General features: G+C 46.5%; 1 protein-coding gene and 2 long non-coding RNA genes across 4 annotated transcripts in view; all 3 read left to right on the forward strand.

Annotated features, from left to right (window-relative positions):
• The window catches only part of rtn4r (reticulon 4 receptor), a 47,043-nt gene extending 26,865 nt beyond the window's left edge, over positions 1–20,178 (forward strand). Inside the window, exon 2 of the mRNA XM_052068800.1 lies at positions 18,153–20,178. Within this exon, the coding sequence (XP_051924760.1) occupies positions 18,153–19,534 (1,382 nt within the window). The 3' untranslated portion in view covers positions 19,535–20,178. The remainder of the gene's footprint in view (positions 1–18,152) is intronic.
• LOC127602590 (uncharacterized) overlaps positions 1–24,949 on the forward strand; it is a 116,732-nt gene that overhangs the window by 78,241 nt on the left and 13,542 nt on the right. Inside the window, exon 1 of one of the 2 annotated variants that reach the window (XR_007962837.1) lies at positions 23,221–23,762. The exons of the other annotated variant lie outside the window; for it this stretch is intronic. This is a non-coding gene — a long non-coding RNA (uncharacterized LOC127602590). Of the gene's footprint in view, positions 1–23,220; positions 23,763–24,949 lie in introns of those variants that run through there. 2 annotated transcript variants of the gene reach the window in all.
• LOC127602594 (uncharacterized) lies at positions 23,772–24,562 on the forward strand. The gene is made up of 2 exons (XR_007962844.1): positions 23,772–24,368; positions 24,478–24,562. It is a non-coding gene; the product is annotated as an uncharacterized LOC127602594 (long non-coding RNA).

Raw genomic sequence — 24,949 nt, forward strand, 5'->3', positions numbered from 1 at the left:
CTGTACAAAAGGTAGAAAGTTGAGGAGAATTTAGGTTGGGAGTGATAAGCTAGTTTATTGATTGTTATGAATTGTGCCGGTTGTGGAGTTAGCTCATTTTGTCAGGTTGCTACAATTTTTTACCAGCCTTTAAAAAAAAAAAACAAACCAAACAAAACAAAGGTCAGTTTTATGGCGCCTCATATTTTCAGAGGAAGGCTTCTTGCTTCACGCCGGAGTTGTGTCCTCGTTTATGTTTTATTTACATGCCCAAGTTGAGGCAGAGAATTTGCTCCGTGGAGTTAACGTTCGAATTTGGGTCGTCGCTTGAAGAAGAATTCTATCTTTAGCAATGACGTCGTGGCGGATTTCCCTCCTCTTTCGGTTCGGTTTTTCCAGGCCAAGTTGAGGGGCCGCTGTCAAAACCCGAAAGATAAAATAAACACAGCGAGGCGAGGTGGCATGCGAGCCTTTGAAAACCGCACCGGTTTTAAATATTTCAACGCAATGTACTTGTGTACCTACGGAAAGTAAATGTGAGGTTTCCAAAAGTGACGAGCGTATCCACTCCGCTTTCCCTCTGGCACTTTTGAAATGTGCTTTCAGCTGACAGTCGCAGAAACGCTTTCACCAGTTGACACTAGATCGCACAAGCTGTCTTCTCATTTTCTATCTTGAATGAACGTATGTGTACATAAGAGTCGCTCTCGAAAGGCGAGGCCGTGTACCATAAAAAAAGAAATAATAAATGAGACCAACATAAATCATTCCGCAACTTTTCGCTAACCGTGAATGTGACCTTTAACTGAGAACGCCATTCTGTGTGCAAATTAGTGTTCAGTGTTTTGCTGAAGGACGGACGGCAGAGGCGGCCGGGATTTAAACCGCCGGCCTTCGGATCCGCTTTACGACAGTCGCGGTGTTGTTTGCGCCACACGTGACTTTAGGAACCTTGATATTCCCATTTATTATGGTCCACTGAAATTTTGTCAGGTGTGTGTTGTGTGTGTGTGTGTGTGTGTGCGCACGCGCTATAAGAGAGTTCTACGTTACAATGATATATACAGTATATCCATCCATTCATTTTCCGATCCGCTTTTATCCTCACAAGGGTCGTTAGAGCCTATTCCAGCTTTTTTCGGGCAGTAGACGGGGGACACCCTGTACTGGTTGCCAGCCAATCACAGGGCACACAAAGACGAACAACCATCCGTGCTCTCACTCACACCCAGGGACAATTTAGAGTGTCCAATTGCCTGTCATGCATGTTTTTGGAATGTGGGAGGAAACCGGAGTACCCGGAGAAAACCCACACAGGCCGGAGGAAACCAGAGTACCCAGAGAAAACCTACACAGGCCGGAGGAAACCAGAGTACCCGGAGAAAACCCACGCAGGCCGCAGGAAACCAGAGTACCCGGAGAAAACCCACGCATGACGGAGGAAACCAGAGTACCCGGAGAAAACCCACGCAGGCCGCAGGAAACCAGAGTACCCGGAGAAAACCCACGCAGGCCGGAGGAAACCAGAGTACCCGGAGAAAACCCACGCAGGCCGCAGGAAACCAGAGTACCCGGAGAAAACCCACACAGGCCGGAGGAAACCAGAGTACCCGGAGAAAACCCACGCAGGCCGCAGGAAACCAGAGTACCCGGAGAAAACCCACACAGGCCGGAGGAAACCAGAGTACCCGGAGAAAACCCACGCAGGCCGGAAGAAACCAGAGTACCCGGAGAAAACCCACGCAGGCCGGCTTCTCGAACTGGCCTGCGTGGACGGAGAAAATCCAGAGTACCGGGTTTTCTCCGGGTAATCCGGTTTCCTCCGGCCTGTGTGGGTTTTCTCCGGGTACTCCGGTTTCCTCCCACATTCCAAAAACATGCATGACAGGCTGATTGGAAAATATATACAGTATATACCTGTATATATATATCCCCTTCATTTTTTAAAGCACAAAAAAAAATGCAATTGCAACTTTCCCGCGTTCCACAGAGAAGACGAGATTGAAGCGCAATTGCACTCGTGAATGACAACAAAAGCCACAGGATTAGTCACGGGAGATTGAATCAGGTCCTTCGCCCTGCTAATGAAGCTCTTATCTTGCACCAGTCCGAAGCGCCGTTTAACCATAAATGCCGCGTCATGCTCATGAGCAAGTTCCCTCAGCTTTTGATGAATTCTCTTTGGAATCCAATGACTTCACAAATACTGGTCGATATCATTGATGAGAAAATACGCCCACGTACGTCTTTGACTGCCTAAAGCCTGGGACTGCCATGGAAGCCTGCTTTTTGTAGCTCAGTTACTTTATATGCTTTTACATATATTAAAACCAAGTAAAAGAACAATCCATCGTTAACATCTGCGGTTTTGCTATTTTCAGACGCCCCGTGAAGCTTCTTGTATAATCTTGCCATGAAGCTATTTCCATCCTCAGGAGCTTTTATGTATTTATTTAGTTATTTATTTTCAAGCTCTCTCTCTCCAAATATAATATTTTTTTAAAGTAAACTTTTTCACCCTCTGTCTTCCTTTCGTCTCATGCATAATTGAAAGGTTGGGGCTCTTGACGCGAACGGCTGACAACACGTGCACATTTGACTGTGTTAGTAAATTAGCGAGACGTGAGCAGCTGTGGGAAGAATTCGGCAGCTGCAGTTTAAAAAAAAACAATGTTACAAGCTCAGCGGAATGATTGAAACGCCTCCTGTCTGGTGATATGGCAACATTCGTGCCTCTCGAAGCAGAATGAAAATTCAGCTGAAGACGGGCGCCGTGAAGCATCAACTTTTCCGAAGATGTTCAAAGAATTGTTTTGGCCCCGTGCAGCCAGTCAAAATTTGTTTCACCAGATAAGTGAATATTTGTACTGAAAAACACTGAGCAAAAACATGTTTGTCACGGCACATGTGGCGGAAAAAAAAAAAATACGGAACATTCCGCCCTATCTGTCAGGCGCAGTCGCGGTGACATTGACGCTGCTATTCATATCGAAAGCGAACGGGTGCTTGCAAAAGATGGCGCTTCAGGCAGCTGAAGGATGTGGCTGAAAAATACCAGTTTGCTTTCCTCCGGGACAGGAATAATAAATTGCTGTCAGATGGGTCATTCCTGCGGTAGGGCCTCACTGCGATTGCGCCATCGTGTCTGGGAGTCGCGGCTTGGAGTTTGAAGCGGATTACGTGGGACAGGAGAAGTGAACTAATCTCTTTTCGTCAATGGATGCTACAGCTTTGTGTTTGCTTTCAAAACTTAGCTTGTAGCAGACGTGTGCACATTTTCAGCACGATGTCTCTGATCCACTGGTGAAAGGACACTTTGATCCTCTCCTCTTTCATCTAGAACTGCTTCAGACAACAAAGTGTATGCAGAAAATTGGTGAAGATTGAACGACTGTCTGTGTCCTATGTGTTGTCTTGTGTTATTTTTGTTATTTTGACTTCAAAATGGCGCCGCGAGAGTGGCTGCCTTTCCAGCAGCTCCTATATTTTGTTGTTCTACTTCTTCCTTTCATAACTTTGCTGCTGTGAATTGGGAATTTCTCCATTGTGAGACTAATAAAGGTTTTTCTTATCTTCCTATCTTATTACGGGTGAAGCGCTAGCCGGTTGTTTTGAAGCTGGAAGGAATTTGGACCCCAAAAAAAAAGTGGTTGCCGCACAACTGTTTTTCATTTGGGTCGTAAATAATGGATGAGGTAAGACCCCTGGAATCTGAAGGCGGTCTCCGAGCAGGACATTTTGGACAGCTCGAGGCTTTCGACTTTGTGGGAACGGCCTGATTCAACGCGACTGTGCTCACTGCACAAAGCAAGGTCCATTAAGGCGAGCTTGGGTGAGTTTGCCGAGGAGGAAGACTGGCCGCTACAGATTTTACGTCAGCGCGAAGGAAGTAAAGCGTTAACAAGGCTCCCCCTTTGCCCAACATCCACTCGTAAATGGAACAAAGTCATCCCAGGGACACGCGTGAAATTCTTGTACAAAAGGCAGGATGTTGCTTTCATTTCCAGACGGCTTTCCCAATACATTTGTTCGTAGACTGAAAGATTAAATCCGGCAAAGTCGCTATTTTTTTAAAAATGATTGCTATATGTTGCCGGGTGTCCTCAGAGGAGCAATAAAAGCAGACAACCTGGACAACCGGACGTTGTATCGGTCCGTCGTGGTGAAGAAGGAGCTGAGCCAAAGGGCGAAGCTCTCAATTTACCGGTCGATCTACGTCCCAACCCTCACCTATGGTCACGAGCTATGGGTCGTGACCGAAAGAACGAGATCCCGGATACAAGCGGCTGAAATGAGTTTTCTCCGCAGGGTGTCCGGGCTCTCCCTTAGAGATAAGGTGAGAAGCTCAGTCATCCGGGAGGGGCTCAGAGTCGAGCCGCTTCTCCTCCACATCGAGAGGAGCCAGATGAGGTGGCTTGGGCATCTGATTCGGATGCCTCCTGAGCGCCTCCCCGGTGAGGTGTTCCGGTCATGTCCCACCGGGAGGAGACCCCGAGGAAGACCCAGGACACGCTGGAGAGACTATGTCACCCAGCTGGCCTGGGAACGCCTCGGGATCCCCCGGGGAGAGCTGAAAGAAGTAGCTAGGGGGAGGGAAGTCTGGGCTTCCCTGCTAAAGCTGTTGCCCCCGCGACCCGGCCCCGGATAAGCGGTAGATGATGGATGGATGGATGGATGGATGGAACCTGGCCAATACTTTGCTCCAGAGACCGCGGCAGCAATTTGACTTGCCACTCTCGGATCTTTACTCTTGGCTTATCTGATGCCTTCCGTGCCGTGAATCGTGAAACGGGAAGCTCAGACGTCACACCCGCTATCCCGTTGGATGTAAACCCAACTCGGAGGTTTTGAGAGATGGGCGATGTGGGAACTCGGCCTCGGATCATCCCTCACCTGGGAATGAAGGCGCCCCAACAATGACCCGTCGCATCATGTGAGCTTTGCGCCCGTGTGTGACCTTTGCAGTAACAAAGGTGACTGATTCGTGGAGGCCTTTGATGAAAAGCGCTGCCCTTATCAGGAGAGGAAGACGGAGAGATAGTATGGAGCCTTGCGGAAGGAAATGTGACTGATTCCTTAGCCAAGCGAAGACGTTCCAAAGCTCTCTGTGCCTTTGCCCCCCCCCCCCCCCCCCCGCTTTATTCCTCTTATAAGAGATCCTCTACAGGAAGGGAAAAAAAATCTATTTTCCTGCAGCACAGGGTGCGGCGGCATTGAGGCGACTGGTAAATAATGCACGGCTTTTTCTTTTCTCTTCCTCCTTTCATTCTTGCAGAGGAGGGAACACTCATTGTGAGGCAATATGCGAAGTGGGCTTATTAAACCAACAAGGCCACAGCTGTTTTATTTCCATTTTGCAAGGTGAGAGAAAGCATGAATATGTAAAAAAAACAAAACAAAAAAAAAACATCCACTGCGGCAGCCCCCGGCAGCATTATTTTTCTTTCTTAAACCTCTCAGAGCCCACAAAAGTGAAATTAACACTCCAAAAGGGTACAGATGGCTCCCAAATTGTTGACAATGGCTTCCATTGTCTGAACTATTTCTTTATTTCATTGGGACATTGCACATTCGTCAACAGGACAGCGTAAATCCGTCGGATTTAGCATAAATGCTAGTTTTCAGCCTCAGTTCCAAGGCAGTTTTCTTAACATAAACATAACAAACAAAACTATGAAAGTCTTTCTGTTTCTTCTATGTATTAGCTATTGATCTATCCAAATTGTTGATTTGTATTTCATCCAGCCAGCCATCCAATCGGTAACCCATCCGTTATTTGTCACTCCACTCATCTAGCTAGCTAGTTAGCCATCATCCCTTTGTCATCGCTCTTATCTGTAAATGTGTGCCAGTACTTGAACGAAACACTTAATATATTTAAAAGCTTTTCAAGGTTGAGCGGCCATTTTACACCACTCAAAAATACATTTCTAGATGAGCGGTGACATCTAGTGAGAAAAGATTGACTCTCAAAGTGGGTTGGCGTTGGACCATCGGGTTGGACCATACTCTGTGAGAACCACACAGAATCGTAACAATTTTGAAAAGTGCAAACTGCCACTTTAAGATTGTTCAGTTTATTATTGGGAACACATTGTGAACACTTGCGGGGGGGGGGGGGGGGTTTGGTGACAAATGTGAAGCAATTCTCATTTTCAGGGTAATGTAATTGTGAATTGATTGGTAGGGCCTTAATTGTTCAGATCTGTTTTTTTTTTTCATGAACACACCCATCGGTGCACCGTCAAACACATGCGCTGACTTGATCGGAGAGAGGAGCGCGTTGACTATAAATAACTAGAAAACGAGAGAGAAATAAATGGCCACGAGGTACCTCATAAAAGTCTGCGGCTTTAAAATAAGGTTTGCGGCAACTGCAAGCGAGAAAGGAAAGGTCACCAAATGAAGTGCTTAAATATCATAAAGGTTATCTTCTCAAGCAAAACAAACAACGGGCGGCTCGTTTATCAGAATAAAAGGAAGAGGAGCCCAACTGCCACGCTTAATAGTCTTCGTCTGTCAAAATGTGATCTGCTTTGGGAAACAACACACATCTCACACTGCTGCAAAAGTGAAAACCAAGCATATTTTTTTTTTCATACTTTGCCCGTAGCCAAAAAGGCTAATCGCTACCGAATGGTCCAATTGGATTCAAACAAGGGAAGAGCGGAGCACCCGAGCGCAGGGAGGTAAAGCAAAAGCAAAGGATGTGCTCAAAAGATTGATGAGGGCAAAAAAGAAAATAATAAAAGAGGCAAAACCAGAACTAGTCCAGCACGATACCAAAAAAAAAAGGAACACGCCGTCACAAAGAGAAACAGCAGAAACAAAACACTCGTCACTGATCACCATGAAAAAAAAATGACGTAAAAAAAATGACGTCAAAAAAATGACGACGAAGGCGACGCGACAGAAAAATAACAACCAGGAAATTTTAAAAAAAGACAAGAAACTAAACAGAAGCAGATTGACGAAACGACAAGGCACACCTGCACAAGACACGAGTGTCTGTTGGGAGCTGATTAGCTGATGCTGGGAAGAGGGCTGACGAGAACGGGTGGAGACGTGAACAAGGGACACACACATGCGCACACACACACACATACGCAAAACATTCAAATACGTTCGAACGTACTTGCAAATACGTCTTTGCCAGTCCAAAAAATGTTTTTCACTCAACATTAGCAGCCAAAGCAGCTACACACTTCCCTACAAAGCCCACTGCAGACAAAAATGTAAAATTGAGTTGCCCTTGAGCAAGGCAGGACTGTTTGCGCAGCCCTTAAACACTTGGTGGGATAAAATTCGGAGTGCAAATCACAGCAACATTTTCCCTTGCCATCTTTTCAGTCCAGAGCTTGTTCCTCTTGGACACACACAAAGCGAGCCACTTGCCAAACTCGGGGATTTGTACGACCGACCCTGCCAAAAGGATGTTGCGGCATCCAACCAAAGGAGTGCACCCGTCACAATCGAGAGCGCGTCTTTCGCCTTCAGCAAAGACACGCTGCAATGAAATTCCAAAATGTTTCAACACTGTTTCAAGTGTTCCTTGCGGGCGGGCAACCTCCGCTTGTGTTATCATCAGCGCCGTATCAAAACGCTTTTGTTTTTTTTTTTTAGTTGCGGGAGCTATTATAGGATGTGATGGGATCACTGGCACTTTCATTCTTTTCAAATGTCATTCATCAGCATTGATTTTTGCCAACTGTGACAGCTCACATACCTCACTGGAAATGAATGCTACATTAGCTGTGACTCGTGGCCCGTTTCCACCGCACTTACGCTAGTGCTAGTGCTAGTGCTAATGCTAATGCTAAATCGGGGCCATTGCCCAGGCTAGCGCCAGTTCTTTCTTTTTCCACCACCGAAATAGGGTCAAACTCTAGCTCTGGTGCTTGAAACTTGTGCTGAAGATGGCTCCAATTATTCTTTGGGCCAGACTCCCTGGACACACGGAAGTTTTGCTGTTGAGCGGTGAACGCAGGTAAATTGCGTCCCATCAGAAGAGCGACCGCGGATGTGCCCAGCTAGCATGCGATCTCCGACTCGCAGCCAGCCCCGTGATCATCTATGATGATTAAAAAAAGCGTTTGCCGACTACATGGAAGCATAATCGATGCTATGCTAGGTTGCCTAGCGGAAGCTAACAACGCATTATTATGATTATTAAGAGCGCAGTTGCTGTTGGGTAAACGACAACGTAAGCGGTGACATTTTGGACGCTTTACGATGACGTCATGACGTAGCTCATACCTGGCTCTTTGCCGGTGGCCTGACATTGAACCTGGGGGGGGAAAGGGGCGTTAAAGACCAGCTTCATGCTTTCTTTATTTCATTCAAAAATTTGATTGCCTGCTCCAGATGAGTACAGTTAGCTATTTTAGCTATATATAAAGACAGTAGGCGGCCCGGTAGTCCAGTGGTTAGCACGTCGGCTTCACAGTGCAGAGGTACCGGGTTCGATTCCAGCTCCGGCCTCCCTGTGTGAAGTTTGCACGTTCTCCCCGGGCCTGCGTGGGTTTTCTCCGGGTGCTCCGGTTTCTTCCCACATTCCAAAAATATGCATGGCAGGCTGATTGAACACTCTAAATTGTCCCTAGGTGTGAGTGTGAGTGTGAATGGTTGTTGGTCTCTGTGTGCCCTGCGATTGGCTGGCAATCGGTTCAGGGTGTCCCCCGCCTACTGCCCGGAGACAGCTGGGATAGGCTCCAGCACCCCCCGCGACCCTAGTGAGGATCAAGCGGTTAGGAAGATGAATGAATGAATGAATGGATAAAGACAGTATCATGCCGTTGTCAAAAAGGTCGATTGGAAGTCAGGATTGGATTCACTCGACGCTGTAGATTTCAACATGTGTATTTGGAAGAAAATAAAGACCCCTAACGAGAGATTCAAATGCAATGATTGGCCGCGCTCAGGCTGATCAAACGCCACAACTGGGGACATGCGGTGAAACGCGGCGCCCTCATTTCTTTCCTTGGCATCGGTGCGCAGATAAGATAAAGCCACAAACACTATGTGAGACAAAGTGGCTTTGCAGCCAGAACACACACACACACACACACACACACACACACACACACACACAAAAATACCCCAAAGTAGGCCATTAGACTTTTTGCTCCTCTGTGGCTCAAGCGGTCCATCTGGACACTGTCGCATTCTCATGTAAGCGTAATCGGCCCTGAAGAGTGCTTTTTTATTGTCCACAATACTGAATTAGGTAAAGGTGTGACGAAATATGCCTTTTTTTGAATCGACTTTGCCATAATTGTAGTGTGACATCTGCTCAACTGTTCCCTTAGTTGCAAGTCACAATTATATTAGCGCCGTCGCGCTGCGCTATTATTCCGCGATTGCTAACGGATGAACGCGGAAGCGGCATTTTCCGATTTCGGTCGGAGCTCAGAATCAGAATCAGAATCATCTTTATCGGCCAAGTATGTAGAACACACAAGGAATTTGTCTCCGTTGAACCATTTTAGAGTAACCAGTAGTTTTGTAGTACCATTTTGTAGTACAAGAAGAGTGACTACGTCAGTGACTGTTTAAGGAGTTAATGGCTAGAGGGAAGAAGCTGTTTAAGTGTCTACTGGATTTGGTGCGCATGGATCTGTAACGTCTGCCTGAGGGGAGTGGCTGAAAAAGGTGGTGGGCAGGGTGCGGGGGATCCAGGAGGATTTTCCGTGCCCTTGTCTTGATTCTTGCAGTGTGCAAGTCCTCAAGAGTGGGTAGGGCGGTGCCAACGATTTTTTCCCGAGCCTGATCACAACATCGGCTAACTTTGGAGGTCAGCGAATCCCTCAGTGGCTCGGCGATAATCTGATGGCATTTTCTGAAAAAGAGACAACTCCTCACTTCCACTTTCCCGTTCCATTTTTCACCAGTCAAGGGGGGGGATTCGACCCGACAGCCCTCTGATTGCGAGCTCATTCTCTTCCTGTCAGGACATTGCCATCCCGCTGCCGCTACTTAAACTGCATCCATTTTAACGATGTGACAAGATCTGTCTGCCAGTGTTATCCTGAAGCATTTGTTGGGCTTGCTTCTTTATTGATTTTCATCTTTTCTGTATACGCGGGTGTGTGTGTGTGTGTGTGTGTGTTTGTGGCCCCTCTGTCCTGCCAACCAGCGCTTCCCTCAGTTATTCATGAGCCATCTGCTTGGGCCAGTGCGGTGTCACATGTGTGTCAAACAGGAACTCATCTGTCCCACCCCTTCCTTGCCCCCCCCCCCCCACCTCATCTCCAATCCGGCCATCTAATGGCATCCTCATCTGCATTCCGAGAGTGCCACTAATGCCCCTCCGCTCCATCATGTCCTAAATAACTGGTTTGATCAGACATGTGCATTTTCATTTAAGACCAGAGCGCTTGCGTCCTCGATCTTGCAAGGAAATTTCTGTTCGTGTATATTTGTCTGTGTATGTCTGTGAGTGTGTGTACCTCTTGTATAAGATGAAGATATAAAAAAAAACCAATCTTCCCCCCCCCCACCCCCCAAAAAAAAATCATATAATTTTTCACAATGACTGGTTCTGGTTAAATGGCAAAACCAGCTGGAAGTGCCGATTAAAAATGCTCGATGTGACTTTAGCGCCGATTACAATAATTGATGAAGATTCGTGTGACATGGGAAACTGTGTCTTAAAAGGTACAAGCTGTCTTTCATGATCGCAAGCGCCTCCATGGTGACTATGACCCTCCTAACAACCGCACCACTTTCCGGAATAGGCCATTTCTTCCCATTATGTGACATTTTTCGGAGCTCCGTGGGCCAAGAAGAGTTCAAAGCAAACTTGCCTTCAAATACAGTTCCAGTTCTTCCACGGCCGCCATGCTTAATCCTCACTCAAAAAATTGTGAATTTCAGAGATTAATTTGGTTGCTTTTCATCTTTGACAAAAATCACTCTTGCTTCTGCAGAGTTGAAACTGGAGGCTAAATGAATCCTCACGTATGATGGAAGACTTGACCTGTCAGCAACATTTAAAAGCATCGCATTTTTTTTTATCCTCAATATATTAACTGAAGGGCGGCCCGGTAGTCCAGTGGTTAGCATGTCGGCTTCACAGTGCAGAGGTACCGGGTTCGATTCCAGCTCCGGCCTCCCTGTGTGGAGCTTGCATGTTCTCCCCGGGCCTGCGTGGGTTTTCTCCGGGTGCTCCGGTTTCCTCCCACATTCCAAAAACATGCGTGGCAGGCGAGTTGAACACTCTAAATTGTCCCTAGGTGTGAGTGTGAGTGCAAATGGTTGTTCGTTTCTGTGTGCCCTGCGATTGGCTGGCAACCGATTCAGGGTGTCCCCTGCCTACTGCCCGAAGACAGCTGGGATAGGCTCCAGCACCCCCCGCGACCCTAATGAGGATCAAGCGGCTCGGAAGATGAATGAATGAATGAATATTAACTGAACATTATTGGGGGTATGCGTACGCGGCTATCAGCGGTTGCATGTATTCTTCCGTTGCGGTGCGGCTTTTCCGATCAAGTCCCGCCGTTGTGATTGACAACATGCGGCAGTCGTTCGCATCAAAAAAACAAAAGGCCTGTTGATATGCCGAAGACCCAAAACAAACATGCACAGATAATGCGGATAGAGTGCAACAATCCTTGTATCCTTGTAACATTTTTGTCTAATCAAAGTTTAAAATGCACAGTGTGAAATGGCCAAAAAAATGACTCCCTACAACTCAGGGGCGGCGGCGTCAAAGCGCCCGTTTAGAGTAGCGAGTGATAGTCTAATCAGAAAATGAGAGGCTAACGTTGCTTTTATCTGAAATGTTTTCTCAACCTTAAGCAAAGGACGGGAAACAATGTCTGCACGCTTGAATGGATTGGCAAAGAGACGAGGAAAGAATCCCAACTCGATTAAATACAAGGGGCTGCCCTCAGAGCAACACGATAATGTATGATGCCGGAAAAAGGCCAGGAGGTCTCGGGTGGGGGCGGAGGAGAATGTGTTTCATCTCTGACAGATATGTCGCTTCCACTCGGGGGTTGGACTGACGAGACTGTCATGTTAGCAACCCTTTGCCACTCCCTGGCGTGTCAAAGTAGAGCCACCATGATGGACTGGCTGCTCGTTTTACTGTCCTGGAATGACCTTTGTCTACTTTTGGGGGTAGGAAGGAAAGTGTTTGTTTTGTTTTTGTGCAATGGGACAAATTATTGTTTGCGCAAGGCTCGAAACTTAACCGGAGAGACATGAGTGACGTGTTGGCTAACTGCACCCGCTCGTACATGCTAGCTCGCGTGGGGTTACTTTTAGCCTTGTGTTGTTTCTCACTTAGGGGGTCATATAAAAATATCTGTGAGGTTCAAAGAAATCTCCTGAATACTTTTGCAGCACATGTCGTCGCGAGAGGCTGCGCTACAACCTTCATCTTGAAGTCTTTTCGGACAATTTGAAGCATTCATGGAAAAGAAGACAATCAGGAAATCCGGTCTGTCACACATGAGAAAACAAAATGGGGGAAGCCATTCAGACATGGGGCCACATTGATGAACCTTTCTGAGGTTGATATTTCGTTTGCTGTTGTTTTGTTGACACTATCATTGACTAGTAAACTCAAACTCGGACCAAACACAGCATCAAAACAAGTGGAATATGGAGATTAGCGAAGCTAAAGCTAGCTGGCGGCCGGCAGTTTGTCTTGTCTCCGTGTTGAGTTTCCCACCGTTACAGGCTGCCCGAGGAGAATCAGCGCCATCCATCATAACTCCATGCTTGTTGCTGCCAAATCAAATCGGATTGCGCCATAGAATAACTTGTTATTATCGTCATCTGGATTGTTGATATGTACGTATTGAGAGGCTAGCTTAGCTGGAAGAATTTTAAGCATTTGAATGGTCATTCAAGTCTTTTGTTGGTGATATATTTCTGCTGCAGAATATTTATCTCGGCAATTTAGAATGACTTTTATTTGCAGAAATTTGCTACTTATTGGTCAGGCCCAGAGCTTCAGACTTTCTATCGGCGCAGGTTTCTCAGGCTGTCATACTGGAAACCATCATCCTGAAATCTTACCGTTATCTTTGTGACGCTATCCGCTCTGTTATGCTGCCGGGGCTGGTGTCAGTACAAGTTTAAGTGTTTCCATGCATACAATAACAACACCCCTGCAGCAAGCGCTGTGCGCAATTCATACCGTACTCGACAGGAAAAATGTAATTCACCTATATCATCCAGCTTTCAGACACCTTTTCGATTAGGTGGATTTATGTTACACCAACAGATAGTCTGGACAGGAACAACCGTCGTCCACAAAGTATATTTACACCACGTAAATGAATTGTACACACCCGCCTACGCTTTTATACCATGCAATGCTACTTTTGTGTGTTTCAAACAGAAGCGTTTCCCAGGTTTGTTTGATTTATTTTAAATCGTGACTAGCTAGCGTGGAGGTAGGCACAGCTGCCTGTCACGCAGCCGGCACGGGATGGATTTCCGCACTCATAATCACCGTGCGATTGACATGCGACCGGCCCAGAGAGCGATCTGGCTTTCAACCCAAGACAGCTAGCACAAGGTCCTGCGGTGAACCGCAAACAAGCTAAGCGATCTACTCTCTGATGACGAATAACACATCGCGACCGCACAGTTTCGGGATCTTTATTTTGATGGAGAAATCGCTCTCTCAATCAAATGGGAGTATCACTGAAGTATCGTCATACCTCAACTGCCGGGGTCCAGTTGTAAATAGTGCCAAGGGTGGCGAGGCCTGCGCTTTACATGCTGAAGGACCTACAGTGTCAGTCAAGAGGCAACAAAAGAGGCTCATTCGTTCCCCGCTGAGCGATGGTTGCTGTGGCGCAAAGCTATAGCTCCCTGAAGATATGCCAGTGGCGGCTTCCCCAAACAGGGGAGTCAGTGCTCGGAAGCATGTTTTGACACAGCAGATAGGGCGAGATTAAGTGTTGAAAACAAAAACTGGCAGAAGACGATAAGGAATATCATTTTATTCACGCCCCTCCGCAACCTTGCTGTCGTATTTTTAGACTGAGCATCAACGGCGGCGGCCAAAACAAACCGATGGGGGAGGAAAAAAAAAAAACAATTGCGCCTTCGGTGACTTAACGTGCATTGACAGCAAAGGTAAAGAAGGGAGGGACTTTAGCTGTCCAAACACGAACCTGGAAGTGACACGCATACGCAGAAAACACGGTTTATGGAAGTCAATGCGGTTCAGTTATTGTCATACATTTGTGGCAACTTCCAGAAGTTAGCGCTGGAACCGATCAATCGCTCCCCTAAAGATTTTTGCCACTGACTGTTTTGTGATACTACATCTGTAGTTTTTCACTCCTGTCTGTTTTGTCAAACAATTGTAATGTTTTGTCGACTTTGGATGAGCACGGCCGACGCATCTAGGCTGCACTTGCTATATCCTCATCTCACCCCTCGGGTGGTGTCCGTCCCTCATTCAGCTCGGGTCCTCTACCAGAGGCCAGGAAGCTTGAGGGTTCTGCGCAGTATCCTTGCTGTTCCCAGCACTGCACATTTCTGGACTGAGATGTCCGATGTTATTCCCGGGATCTGTTGCAACCACTCATCTAGTTTGGGGGTCACTGCCCCGAGTGCTCCGACCACCACAGGCACGACTGTCACCTTTACCTTCCAGGCTCTCTCCAGCTCCTCTCTGAGCCCTTGGTATTTCTCGAGTTTCTCATGTTCCTTCTTCCTGATGTTTCCATCACTTGGGACCGCTACATCCACTACAACGGCTTTCCTCTGCCCTTTATCTATGATCACGATATCTGGTTGGTTCGCCATTACCATCTTGTCAGTCTGGATCTGGAAGTCCCACAGGATCTTCGCTCTGTCATTCTCCACCACCTTCGGAGGTGTTTCCCATTTTGACCTTGGGGTTTCCAGTCCATACTCCGCACAGATGTTTCGGTAGACTATGCCAGCCACCTGGTTATGGCGTTCCATGTAGGCTTTCCCTGCCAGCATCTTCTACCCTGCAGTTATGTGTTGGATCGTCTCAGGTGCCTCTTTGCACAACCTATACCTTGGGTCTTGTCTGGTGTGGTATATCTGGACCTATATATATATATATATATATATATATATATATATATATATATATATATATATATATATATATATATACAATACAATACATGCTGATTTATATATAAAATTGCACTGTTCACATTGACATGAAAAAAAATCATGGACTTTTTATGCCACTTATAGAAAAAATAAAATTAAAAAAAGGGACTTGACCCGGACATGGTGCCCCATGTGTCAAAGTGCAAAATGAACAGGGGCTCAAGCCCCACTCAAGTCCTGAATACAGCAGCCAAGGATGTGAGAGCAGGCAAGTCCGCTCGTGTCCTCCTGCAACCCGGACAAAATGCAGGTAAGGATCAAGCGAATAGATGATAGGGAGGAGGATGGAGTAGTGAGCGAGGAAGAAAAAGGGATGGATAATGAGGATGAAAGATGAAAGGAGAGAAGGCTTGGGGGCAAGTAGGTTGGGAACAAATGGAAGTCGCTCAACTTACCCAGTCTTGTGCACAATTTCCTACATGCATGTGCCACAAGACACCTTTTTTTTTTGACAGGCTGTTTCAACCGTTCCCTTAGTTGCAAGTCACAATTATATTAGCGCCTTCGCGCTGCGCTATTATTCTGCGATTGCTAACGGATGCTTCCGTTACCAAAACTGATATGTTCACATTAAATCTGCTTGTTTGTTGGGAAGCACAACATACTGAGATATAGATTCGCTTTTGTCAAAAAAAAAAAATATGACAACCTTCCTGTTGTGAGCCTGAAAATGAACTTCCCCCACTCATGCGTCCCTTTAAATTGGGTCTAGCTCACTGCTGCATTTTCCTAAATCGAAAATATTATCATCAGCTTGCCTTCATTTTGTAATTCCAACTTAATCTTGACTAACTGACTCAAACCACAAGCCATTCGATAATTTTCAAAAAAATGTCCCATCTGATTCTGATTTATTTTGACATTTGACAACTTTTACAGTGATAATAATCCCAATTGGATCTTAAATAATGATTTTTGGCTTGATTCTTGATTCATACCAAAATATTGCGATCTTCGGGGTTGCACATTTACAATACATGCAGGCACCCAAACAGGATAAGTGACTGCGCTGGCATAATTGTGATCGAGGTGATGACATTTTGGTGCCTAGCTCTGTCATTCAAACAGATGCTAACAAAGACAGGACATAATACGCCGAGAGCGGAGGAAAGCTGACTTTGACATGTGACGTGTGGGTGGAAATAGCCTGCTAATGAATAGACAGTGCAGAGAGCTTGCAGGGAAAACAAAAAAACAAACCAAAACAAAAAAAAAAAAAACAGGAGACGGCGGAGGAGCTACACGGATGTGCGGTAAAATATTGCTATTGTTAGGCATTGCTGGGAGAAAAAAAGTGCCGCGGTGCACAAAGACCGTAAAATCTTGACAGCTTTGCGGTGGCAGTCTGACGGCTGAGCGGGGCGATTGGAAGGGGAAATTGCAGCAGAGGCCCCTCTGTCGGGCCGCACCGGGGCTCGCTTTAACAAGTTCGCAAACGAGCAGCACCCGCTATCCAATGCAGGGAAATGAGGAGAGATGGCTGAGTAAGGTGCAGCCTCCCCCCCACCCTCGCCCCCCTTTCAGGTCGCAGCACCTGTCAGGGCTGCATAGGCATCCATGGCAGCGGATAATAGAACATCTGAGCTCTTTGGACAGGAGCTGGAGGGGATCTCGAGATTGGGATGTGGTTTCTGCAGTTAAGTGCTGATACTAAGACGGGCTTCTGCGCACAGTTGGACTGCGAAGACACACATCCCTTTTTACCCAGCCGTTGGACATGCGGCAAACGTGATCGCTCACGTAGCAATCCAGTCGGTTTGACTTTCAACACGTAAGCGACTATGCCAAAAAATCCGCCTGGTTTTGAACGTAGATGTCTTGAGGGCAAGCTAAACTCCAAGATCATAAACCACATTAACCACTCAGGGCTGCAGCAACAATATGCTTTGGAAACTACGTGGGAGTGAAAATGTGCAGTGAATATTTTTGACTGGGCTATAGGTTCAAACTTAGCGACAAATTCGCTGGAACGTGCTGGTAAAATCATTTGAATGTGTTGGTAAAACGTAGACCAAGTACAAAACTAAAAACAGTAGGTTTTTTTCTTAGAATGTCCATCCATCCTTCCATCATCTACCGCTTATCTGGGGCCGGGTCGCGTAGGCAACAGCTTTAGCAGGGAAGCCCAGACTTCCCTCTCCCTAGCTACTTTGTCCAGCTCTCCCTGGGGGATCCCGAGTCGTTCCCAGGCAAGCTGGGTGACGTAGTCTCTCCAGCGTGTCCTGGGTCTTCCTCGGGGTCTCCTCCCGGTGGGGCATGACCGGAACACCTCACCGGGGAGGCGCTCAGGAGGCATCCGAATCAGATGCCCAAGCCACCTCATCTGGCTCCTCTCGATATGGAGGAGAAGCGGCTCGACTTGGAGCCCCTCCCGGATGACCGAGCTTCTTACCTTATCTCTAAGGGAGAGCCCGGACACCCTGCAGAGAAAACTCATTTCGGCCGCTTGTAACCGGGATCTCGTTCTTTCGGTCACGACCCATAGCTCGTGACCATAGGTGAGGGTTGGGACGTAGATCGACCGGTAAATTGAGAGCTTCGCCCTTTGGCTCAGCTCCTTCTTCACCACGACAGACCGATACAACGTCCGCATGACATCTTAGAATGTCATCATGCCAATATATTTAAAAAACCGAATACGTTCAAACAACACTACCAAATACGTTCCAAAAACGTTACCATGTACGTTCTAACGAATCTGCCAGGAGGTTCAAACAACTTTGTGGACATATTTTGCAGTATGGTCAAAACTATTTCACAACACGCCCATACGACAACCCACAGTTGAAAATGAATCTACATCGCCGATTCATTTCTGCTGGTTAGCTCCTCTGAAACACCGCAACGGACTTTATGGAAGAAAATTGTGTGTATTGTATCCACAAAATGTCTTTTTGAACGAACCATCACTATGAAGGTCAAAAAGATGGTTCGTACGATGTCGGCATTGTGACTCGAGCAGCGTTCTTCAAAATGTTGCGTATATCCCGTGAAGCACGGGCAAAACTGCCGGTTGCTAATCCGTCCGCTGTGTTTTGCTGTCTTTTCAGGGGGGCGGTTCCTGGTCCTGATCATGTGGCTGAACTTTGCACCTCAAAGCGACAGCTGCCCCGCTAAGTGCGTGTGCTACAGCGAGCCGCGGCCCACCGTGGCGTGCCAGCAACAGGGACTGTTTTCCATCCCGACCGAGATTCCCGTGCGGAGCCAGCGAATCTTCCTCCAGAGCAACAAGCTGACGGTTGTGAGATCCACCAGCTTCAGCTCTTGCCAAAATCTCACCGTCCTGTGGCTCTACTCAAACAACATTAGCCACATCGAGGCCGGTGCCTTCTTCGGCTTGGAGAAACTGGAGGAACTGGACATAGGGGACAATGGCAACCTTCGCACCATCAGCCCGACGGCCTTCCGAGGTTTAACCAAGCTGCACACCCTCCACCTGCACAGGTGCGGACTGTCCGAGCTGCCCGTGGGGGTTTTCCGAGGAATGTTCTCCCTACAGTACCTTTACCTGCAGGATAATAACATTTTAACCTTGCATGACGACACTTTTGTGGACCTTGCCAACCTTACGTATCTCTACCTGCACAACAACAAGATCAAGATCGTGACTGACAATATGTTCCGTGGTTTGATCAATCTCGACCGCCTGCTACTACACCAGAACCGCGTCATTTTCGTCCAACCCCGGGCGTTTGCCGATCTGGCCAAGCTGAAATCCCTGTTTTTGTTTTTCAACAACCTCACCGTCTTGACGGGAGAAACGATGGATCCGCTGAGCACCCTCCAGTACTTGCGCTTGAATGGGAACCAGTGGATTTGCGACTGTCGGGCCAGGACCTTGTGGGAGTGGTTCAAACGTTTCAAGGGTTCCAGCTCGGAGTTGGAGTGCGACGTTCCAGAATTCCTGGCGGGGAAAGACCTGAAACGACTCAAGAGCGAAGACTTGGAGGGATGTGTGGAAACGCCTCAAATCCAGACCAATCTCTACACCTCCAAGGCCCAGTCCGGCAAGTTCCCCTCCACTGATAATCCTCAAGGGGACACGATTCCCAGGTGTTGTCTCGGCGACAACGACAAGTCCTCCATCCTGTCTGGCAAGAGTCGCCAAATTACTCACAATCCCTTGAAGGAAAAGGAGAACATGTCCAAGACGAAATTTAAGGATCCGGAAAGAACAAAAAATGACACCCAGAACAAGCAGAACGACGGGCCTCTTGGAACCTTATCCAACACCCTGGACAAGCCTCTGGAAAATATGAACCCGAACCTTATAGACAGTCTAGAATCTTCAACAACCTCAAGTAAAAAGAAAAAGAAATGCTCCAAAAAGCCGCGATCAGACACCCACTGCATTAAAGGCCGGGGCGCTACGCTGGAAGTGCTGCGCTTTCTCCTCATTCCCACAATCTGGATCTCTCTAGCCATGTCTTAGGACTCCTGATGCGATTCCAAATGCAGGACTGAAGATTGCGGATGCTGGTGACAATGATAGGAGAGGATGCAGACAACAGGCAGTGACTGAAAAAGTGAGTTGCTACGTTCGCCCGTGAACAGAGGATGAAGACAGAGTGCGGGAAAACAAAATGGATGCCTTTACAGAACATAACAGATTTGATGTAAATAATGAATCGGTGCCCAAAATCGTTTGTTCTCTATGTACTGAACTGTATGTGTCAAAGCTACATTTTGGAGACCCCCCGCCCCCAACACCCTCCGCCATTCAAAGCTTCTCCTGCTTCGAGAGTCCACCAAAAGAAAAAAAAGGACAAGCTATACGACACAGTAAGCACACGAAGAATGTTGGGTCCATTTTATGAAAACTAAGGAACCCCCGCCCCCATTATTTATTGAAAGTGATGCATCTGTCGAGTAATGTTATGTTTGTTACGTTAAAAAAAATGTTGTTTTATCTTCCCCCATCTTTCTTTTTATTTTTATGAGAGAAAGAATATATGGGTAGCATTTGCCAAAAAAGAATGCTGTCAATTTGTTTATTGCAACGGAATCATAGATATGCATTTTATTTTACTTGTGTACAAGTATGAATATATTATGAATAAAAGTTCTTATTTCGTAGATTGTTTTGTCAGCAAGTTCTTTTTTGACGGCAACTCCACTCCACCATTTTACCATTACCTTAAGTCCTGCTTGGTAGTCCCATGCCACTGTCCCTCAATTAGGTTGAATATCATTCAATGTCGTTATCGTATTTTCTGCCCTATAAGGCGCAAAAGCATTTGACAGTGCACCTTATAATCCGGTGCGCCTTATATATGGATCAATATTCAGATTTCTTGGACATAGTATTTTAAATGTTCTGTCATGCGCTGTTGTTACAGCTGCAGAGGTTGTGACGGCTCTCTATAAAGAAAACTGTATTGTATTGTATTCCTTTTAGCGCAGCTCCGTCTAGTGGATGCATAACACAACCACAGCCATGATTGTAGCTTCTATTATATGCGCCTTATAATGCGGTACGCCCTATATATAAAACAGGCTTAAAATAGGCCATTCATTGAAGGTGCGCCTTATATTCCGTAGCGCCTTACAGTGCGGGAAAATACGGTACTTTACATGTGTTCATACAAATAAAGATCACGTCTAATAGAAGCCTTCCCCTTACGAGATGCCTCAGACTGTTATTAGGTGAATAAAAAGGCTTCCTGCCATTTTTATGAAGAAATTAGTATACTTAAATGGAACGCATGCCATTGCATGTCAAAGTTAATGCCGTTATGATCCACTATGACTAATTTGAGTGAATGATTTGTATCAACGATGGGTCCACTGGGTGTCTGACACAAATCATTGATTTGCACGCTAATTCGAAACATGGTCAGCATCCACACAGCATATTTAGAAGGCGTGAGTGGCTCCTGCCTCGGGCGGCATCGTAGAATTTAGCATCTCATTAGAAATAGTTATTCGCGTAGCAAACGGTGCCGCATTGCTTATCATTTGGTTTAAATTATTAAACTTCTCATGACCCTGAATTCACACGCTACAGGCGTTTTGGATTCTTTGCATTCATCAGGCACCATAAAATAAAAAAAATAAATCCCTCTTGAATGAATAAAATGAATGCGACAGCTCAAATAGAGTGAGAATTGACGCGTAAATTCAAGGTGAAAAAAAGAGCACAGACAACTGCTGAAAAAGAAATTTAAAAATTAATATATGAAAGCATACATCCAACAAAATACACACCTGCAGGGCATCGTGGCAGCAAATACACGCCTGGATAGAAAAACACATCCTTTGAAACTTAGGAAGGCTTATTCGTCCTTTTTTATTATTATTTTTTTTGCCATTGCACTAAATTATCGATCAGAACTAATAATTAAAGAACACACAAATTAAAAACTACTTATGTGAAGCACATTCCTTTGTCGTCATGACAAAAATTACACATATATATATATTTATACATAAATATACATGTTTTTTTTTTCTTGCCCATCAACATGTTTCTGTCGCCAGCCTTTGCATAAATAAAGATCTCATCTTCATCATGCACAGTTTGAATTCGAAGGGCAGTCCCCATTCCGTAAAGTGGCCCCCTGGAGTGTGTGATCCATTGTTCTCGATTAATATGGAAAAGAAAGAATGCTGATGTAAAGCTGAGAGGATATTATTGAGCCAAGGCCCCTCCCCAATCGAACGTAACTATCCTTCCACTGATGGACACTGACGAAGCGTAAGCAGTTGCAGTCCGGCTAGATCGAAGTAATTAGGTGTCACTTGCGAGAGTCAAAATGATTCCACAGCTTGTTAAAACAGTCGAGCTCACCATGTTACATCCCTGCACGAGCTGCACTGACATCTTACATAAAATGCAATTATTAAATCTGTCAGGATTGCCGACCGCATCAATTTCCCTGGCTTGACCCACTTGCATAAGTCGCACTCAAATAACCACAGTCTTGAAGAAAATATTTTTTTGCTAAGCATACGTGCAATCGCAAACTTTGAATTTGACACACTTGGAATCAAAAGTAGTGAGCGGTTGGCCAAGCAGGAATAATATTTGGCAAGAAAATGGATTCGTCCCTCATATCTCTTATGAGAAGTCACAAGAACACATGGAGACCATCCCAGGCATCTTCGGGCAGTAGGCGGGGGACACCCTGAACCGGCACACTGACACAAACAACCATCCGCACTCACACTCACACCTAGGGACAATTTGGAGTGTCCAATAAGCCTGTCGTGCATGTTTTTGGAATGCAGGAGGAAACCACAGTACCCGGAGAAAACCCACGCAGGCCTCCCAGCCATCTTCGGGCAGTAGGCGGGGGACACCCTGAACCGGCACACAGACACAAACAACCATCCGCACTCACACTCACACCGAGGGACAATTTGGAGTGTCCAATAAGCCTATCGTGCATGTTTTTGGAATGCGGGAGGAAACCAGAGTACCCGGAGAAAATCCACGCAGGCCTCCCAGCCATCCTCGGGCAGTAGGCGGGGGACACCCTGAACCGGCACACAGACACAAACGACCATCCGCACTCACACTCAAACCCAGAGACAATTTAGAGTGTCCAATAAGCCTGTCGTGCATGGTTTTGGAATGCGGGAGGAAACCAGAGTACCCGGAGAAAACCCACGCAGGCCGGGGAAGAACATGCAAATTCCACACAGGCAGGCTGTGGGCAGAATCGAACCCCACACCTCTGCACTGTGAGGTTGACGCGCTAACCGCCAGACCACGGGGCCGCCGCCGTTTTAAAATATTCATTCATTCATTCATTCATTCATCTTCCGTACCGCTTGATCCTCACTAGGGTCGCGGGGGGTGCTGGAGCCCATCCCAGCCGTCTCCGGGCAGTAGGCGGGGGACACCCTGAATCGGTTGCCAGCCAATCGCAGGGCACACATAGACGAACAACCATCCACGCTCACACTCACACCTAGGAACAATTTGGAGTTTTCAATCAGCCTGCTATGCATATTTTTGGAATGTGGGAGGAAACCGGAGCACCCGGAGAAAACCCACACAGGCCCGGGGAGAACATGCAAACTCCACACAGGGAGGCCGGAGCTGGAATCGAACCCGGTACCTCTGCACTGTGAAGCCCACGTGCTAACCACTGGACTACCGGGCCGCCCCGTTTTAAAATATGAACCCTTTATTCTTCACCGTGTGGAAATGTTGCTTGGAATTTGCTGTTGTGCTTATTTCTGCTTTTTTACATTTGACAAGCGAGTTAAACCGTACAGGACGGGAGTGTGCTTCTGCATGCAGGATGGATATTTGTCTTGGCAGGAAATCTAAATAAAGGCCAGCAACGGAGGTAAAAGCTGTTTGGTTTTAATCGTTTCGCAGCGGGAGATGTGTGGGAAAATTCCAACCCGAATTCCCAATTCCACAGCTGGAAGCTGCCCCCGTATAAACCGCAGTTTGATCAGTTTGCCAGTGTGAGGCTCCAGTGGAGCATTTGAGGTTAATGGTCTTGCACTTGTGAGCTAAAAATGCAGCAATGGCAAGTTTACACTTTTGCGAGCCTGACTCATGCTGTCAGTCATGGGAACCAAACTGTGATCTCCCAGAATTTGCCTCTCTAAGGGTATATTAAGGTTAGAATAATTAAAAAAAAAAAAAAAAGGGCGGCCCGGTAGTCCAGTGGTTAGCACGTTGGCTTCACAGTGCAGAGGTACCGGGTTCGATTCCAGCTCTGGCCTCCCTGTGTGGAGCTTGCATGTTCTCCCCGGGCCTGCGTGGGTTTTCTCAGGGTGCTCCGGTTTCCTCCCACATTCCAAAAACATGCGTGGCAGGCTGATTGAACACTCTAAATTGTCCCTAGGTGTCAGTGTGAGTGTGAATGGTTGTTCGTTTCTGTGTGCCCTGCGATTGGCTGGCAACCGATTCAGGGTGTCCTGCGCCTGCTGCCCGAAGACAGCTGGGATAGCCTCCAGCACCCCCCGCGACCCTAGTGAGGATCGAGCGGCTCGGAAGATGAATGAATGAATTAAAAAAAAAAAAAAGCCCATCGAGACTCAAGATTACAGCAAACATACACGTCACTGGAGACAGTTTAACCTTATCTTGAAAATTAATTATTTCTTCCATTTATTTGATGTTTATGTTTGGGCTGTGCGGGAAACATAAAGAAGCAAAGTGGTCGCTAAAAGCAAACGCGGAATCCGAAATTTCAGATTGGAGTCACAACGGGTCATGGCAGACATTGTCTCAAATTTTGGGAGCGATATGCTCCACCATGCCCTGGTTCATGCTTGGATTTTGCACACAGTCGAAACACGTTTGGAAATGTGGACAAAATAGCAGCACACACGAAAAGATCCAACTTTGAACTTTTTAGCGCTTTACACCGGCTCGTCAGGAAAGATAACGTGGCCCCCCCGACAAAGAGGAAACCCATCCTCGCCCGTCCTTAAAAATCTTTCAGATTTAGACGAGCTAAATTAGCGATAAGCCAAATACTACCTTAATCCTTTAAACAACCCTTTAAGAAGATTTTTGAAAGATAAAACGGGACACCTCAGCTACCACCGCCATTTTTCTCGACTGCCTATGAAGAAAATGGAACCGTCAATGATTTCTTACTGTTTCAAGAAGATTGGCGAACCTCTCTGGAATATTCTGAGCGGTTAGAGTTGGATGAGGCAACGCAAGACATTCGACCTCCCGTTGCTAAATACTCTCACAGCAAACGAGACGAGTCAACTTTGCCTCGTTTGAGATAAGAACGATTCCAAACTGTTGGTGATAAATCACTTTTTAATGATCGGTTAGCTGATTCATTACGAAGCTGAACCTTTGCAAAAAATAAAAAATAAAAATACCCTCTACGGCTCATTCAAAACGACATCATCATAATTT

Source organism: Hippocampus zosterae, chromosome 6, assembly GCF_025434085.1.
Source record: "Hippocampus zosterae strain Florida chromosome 6, ASM2543408v3, whole genome shotgun sequence".
Lineage (NCBI taxonomy): Eukaryota > Metazoa > Chordata > Actinopteri > Syngnathiformes > Syngnathidae > Hippocampus > Hippocampus zosterae.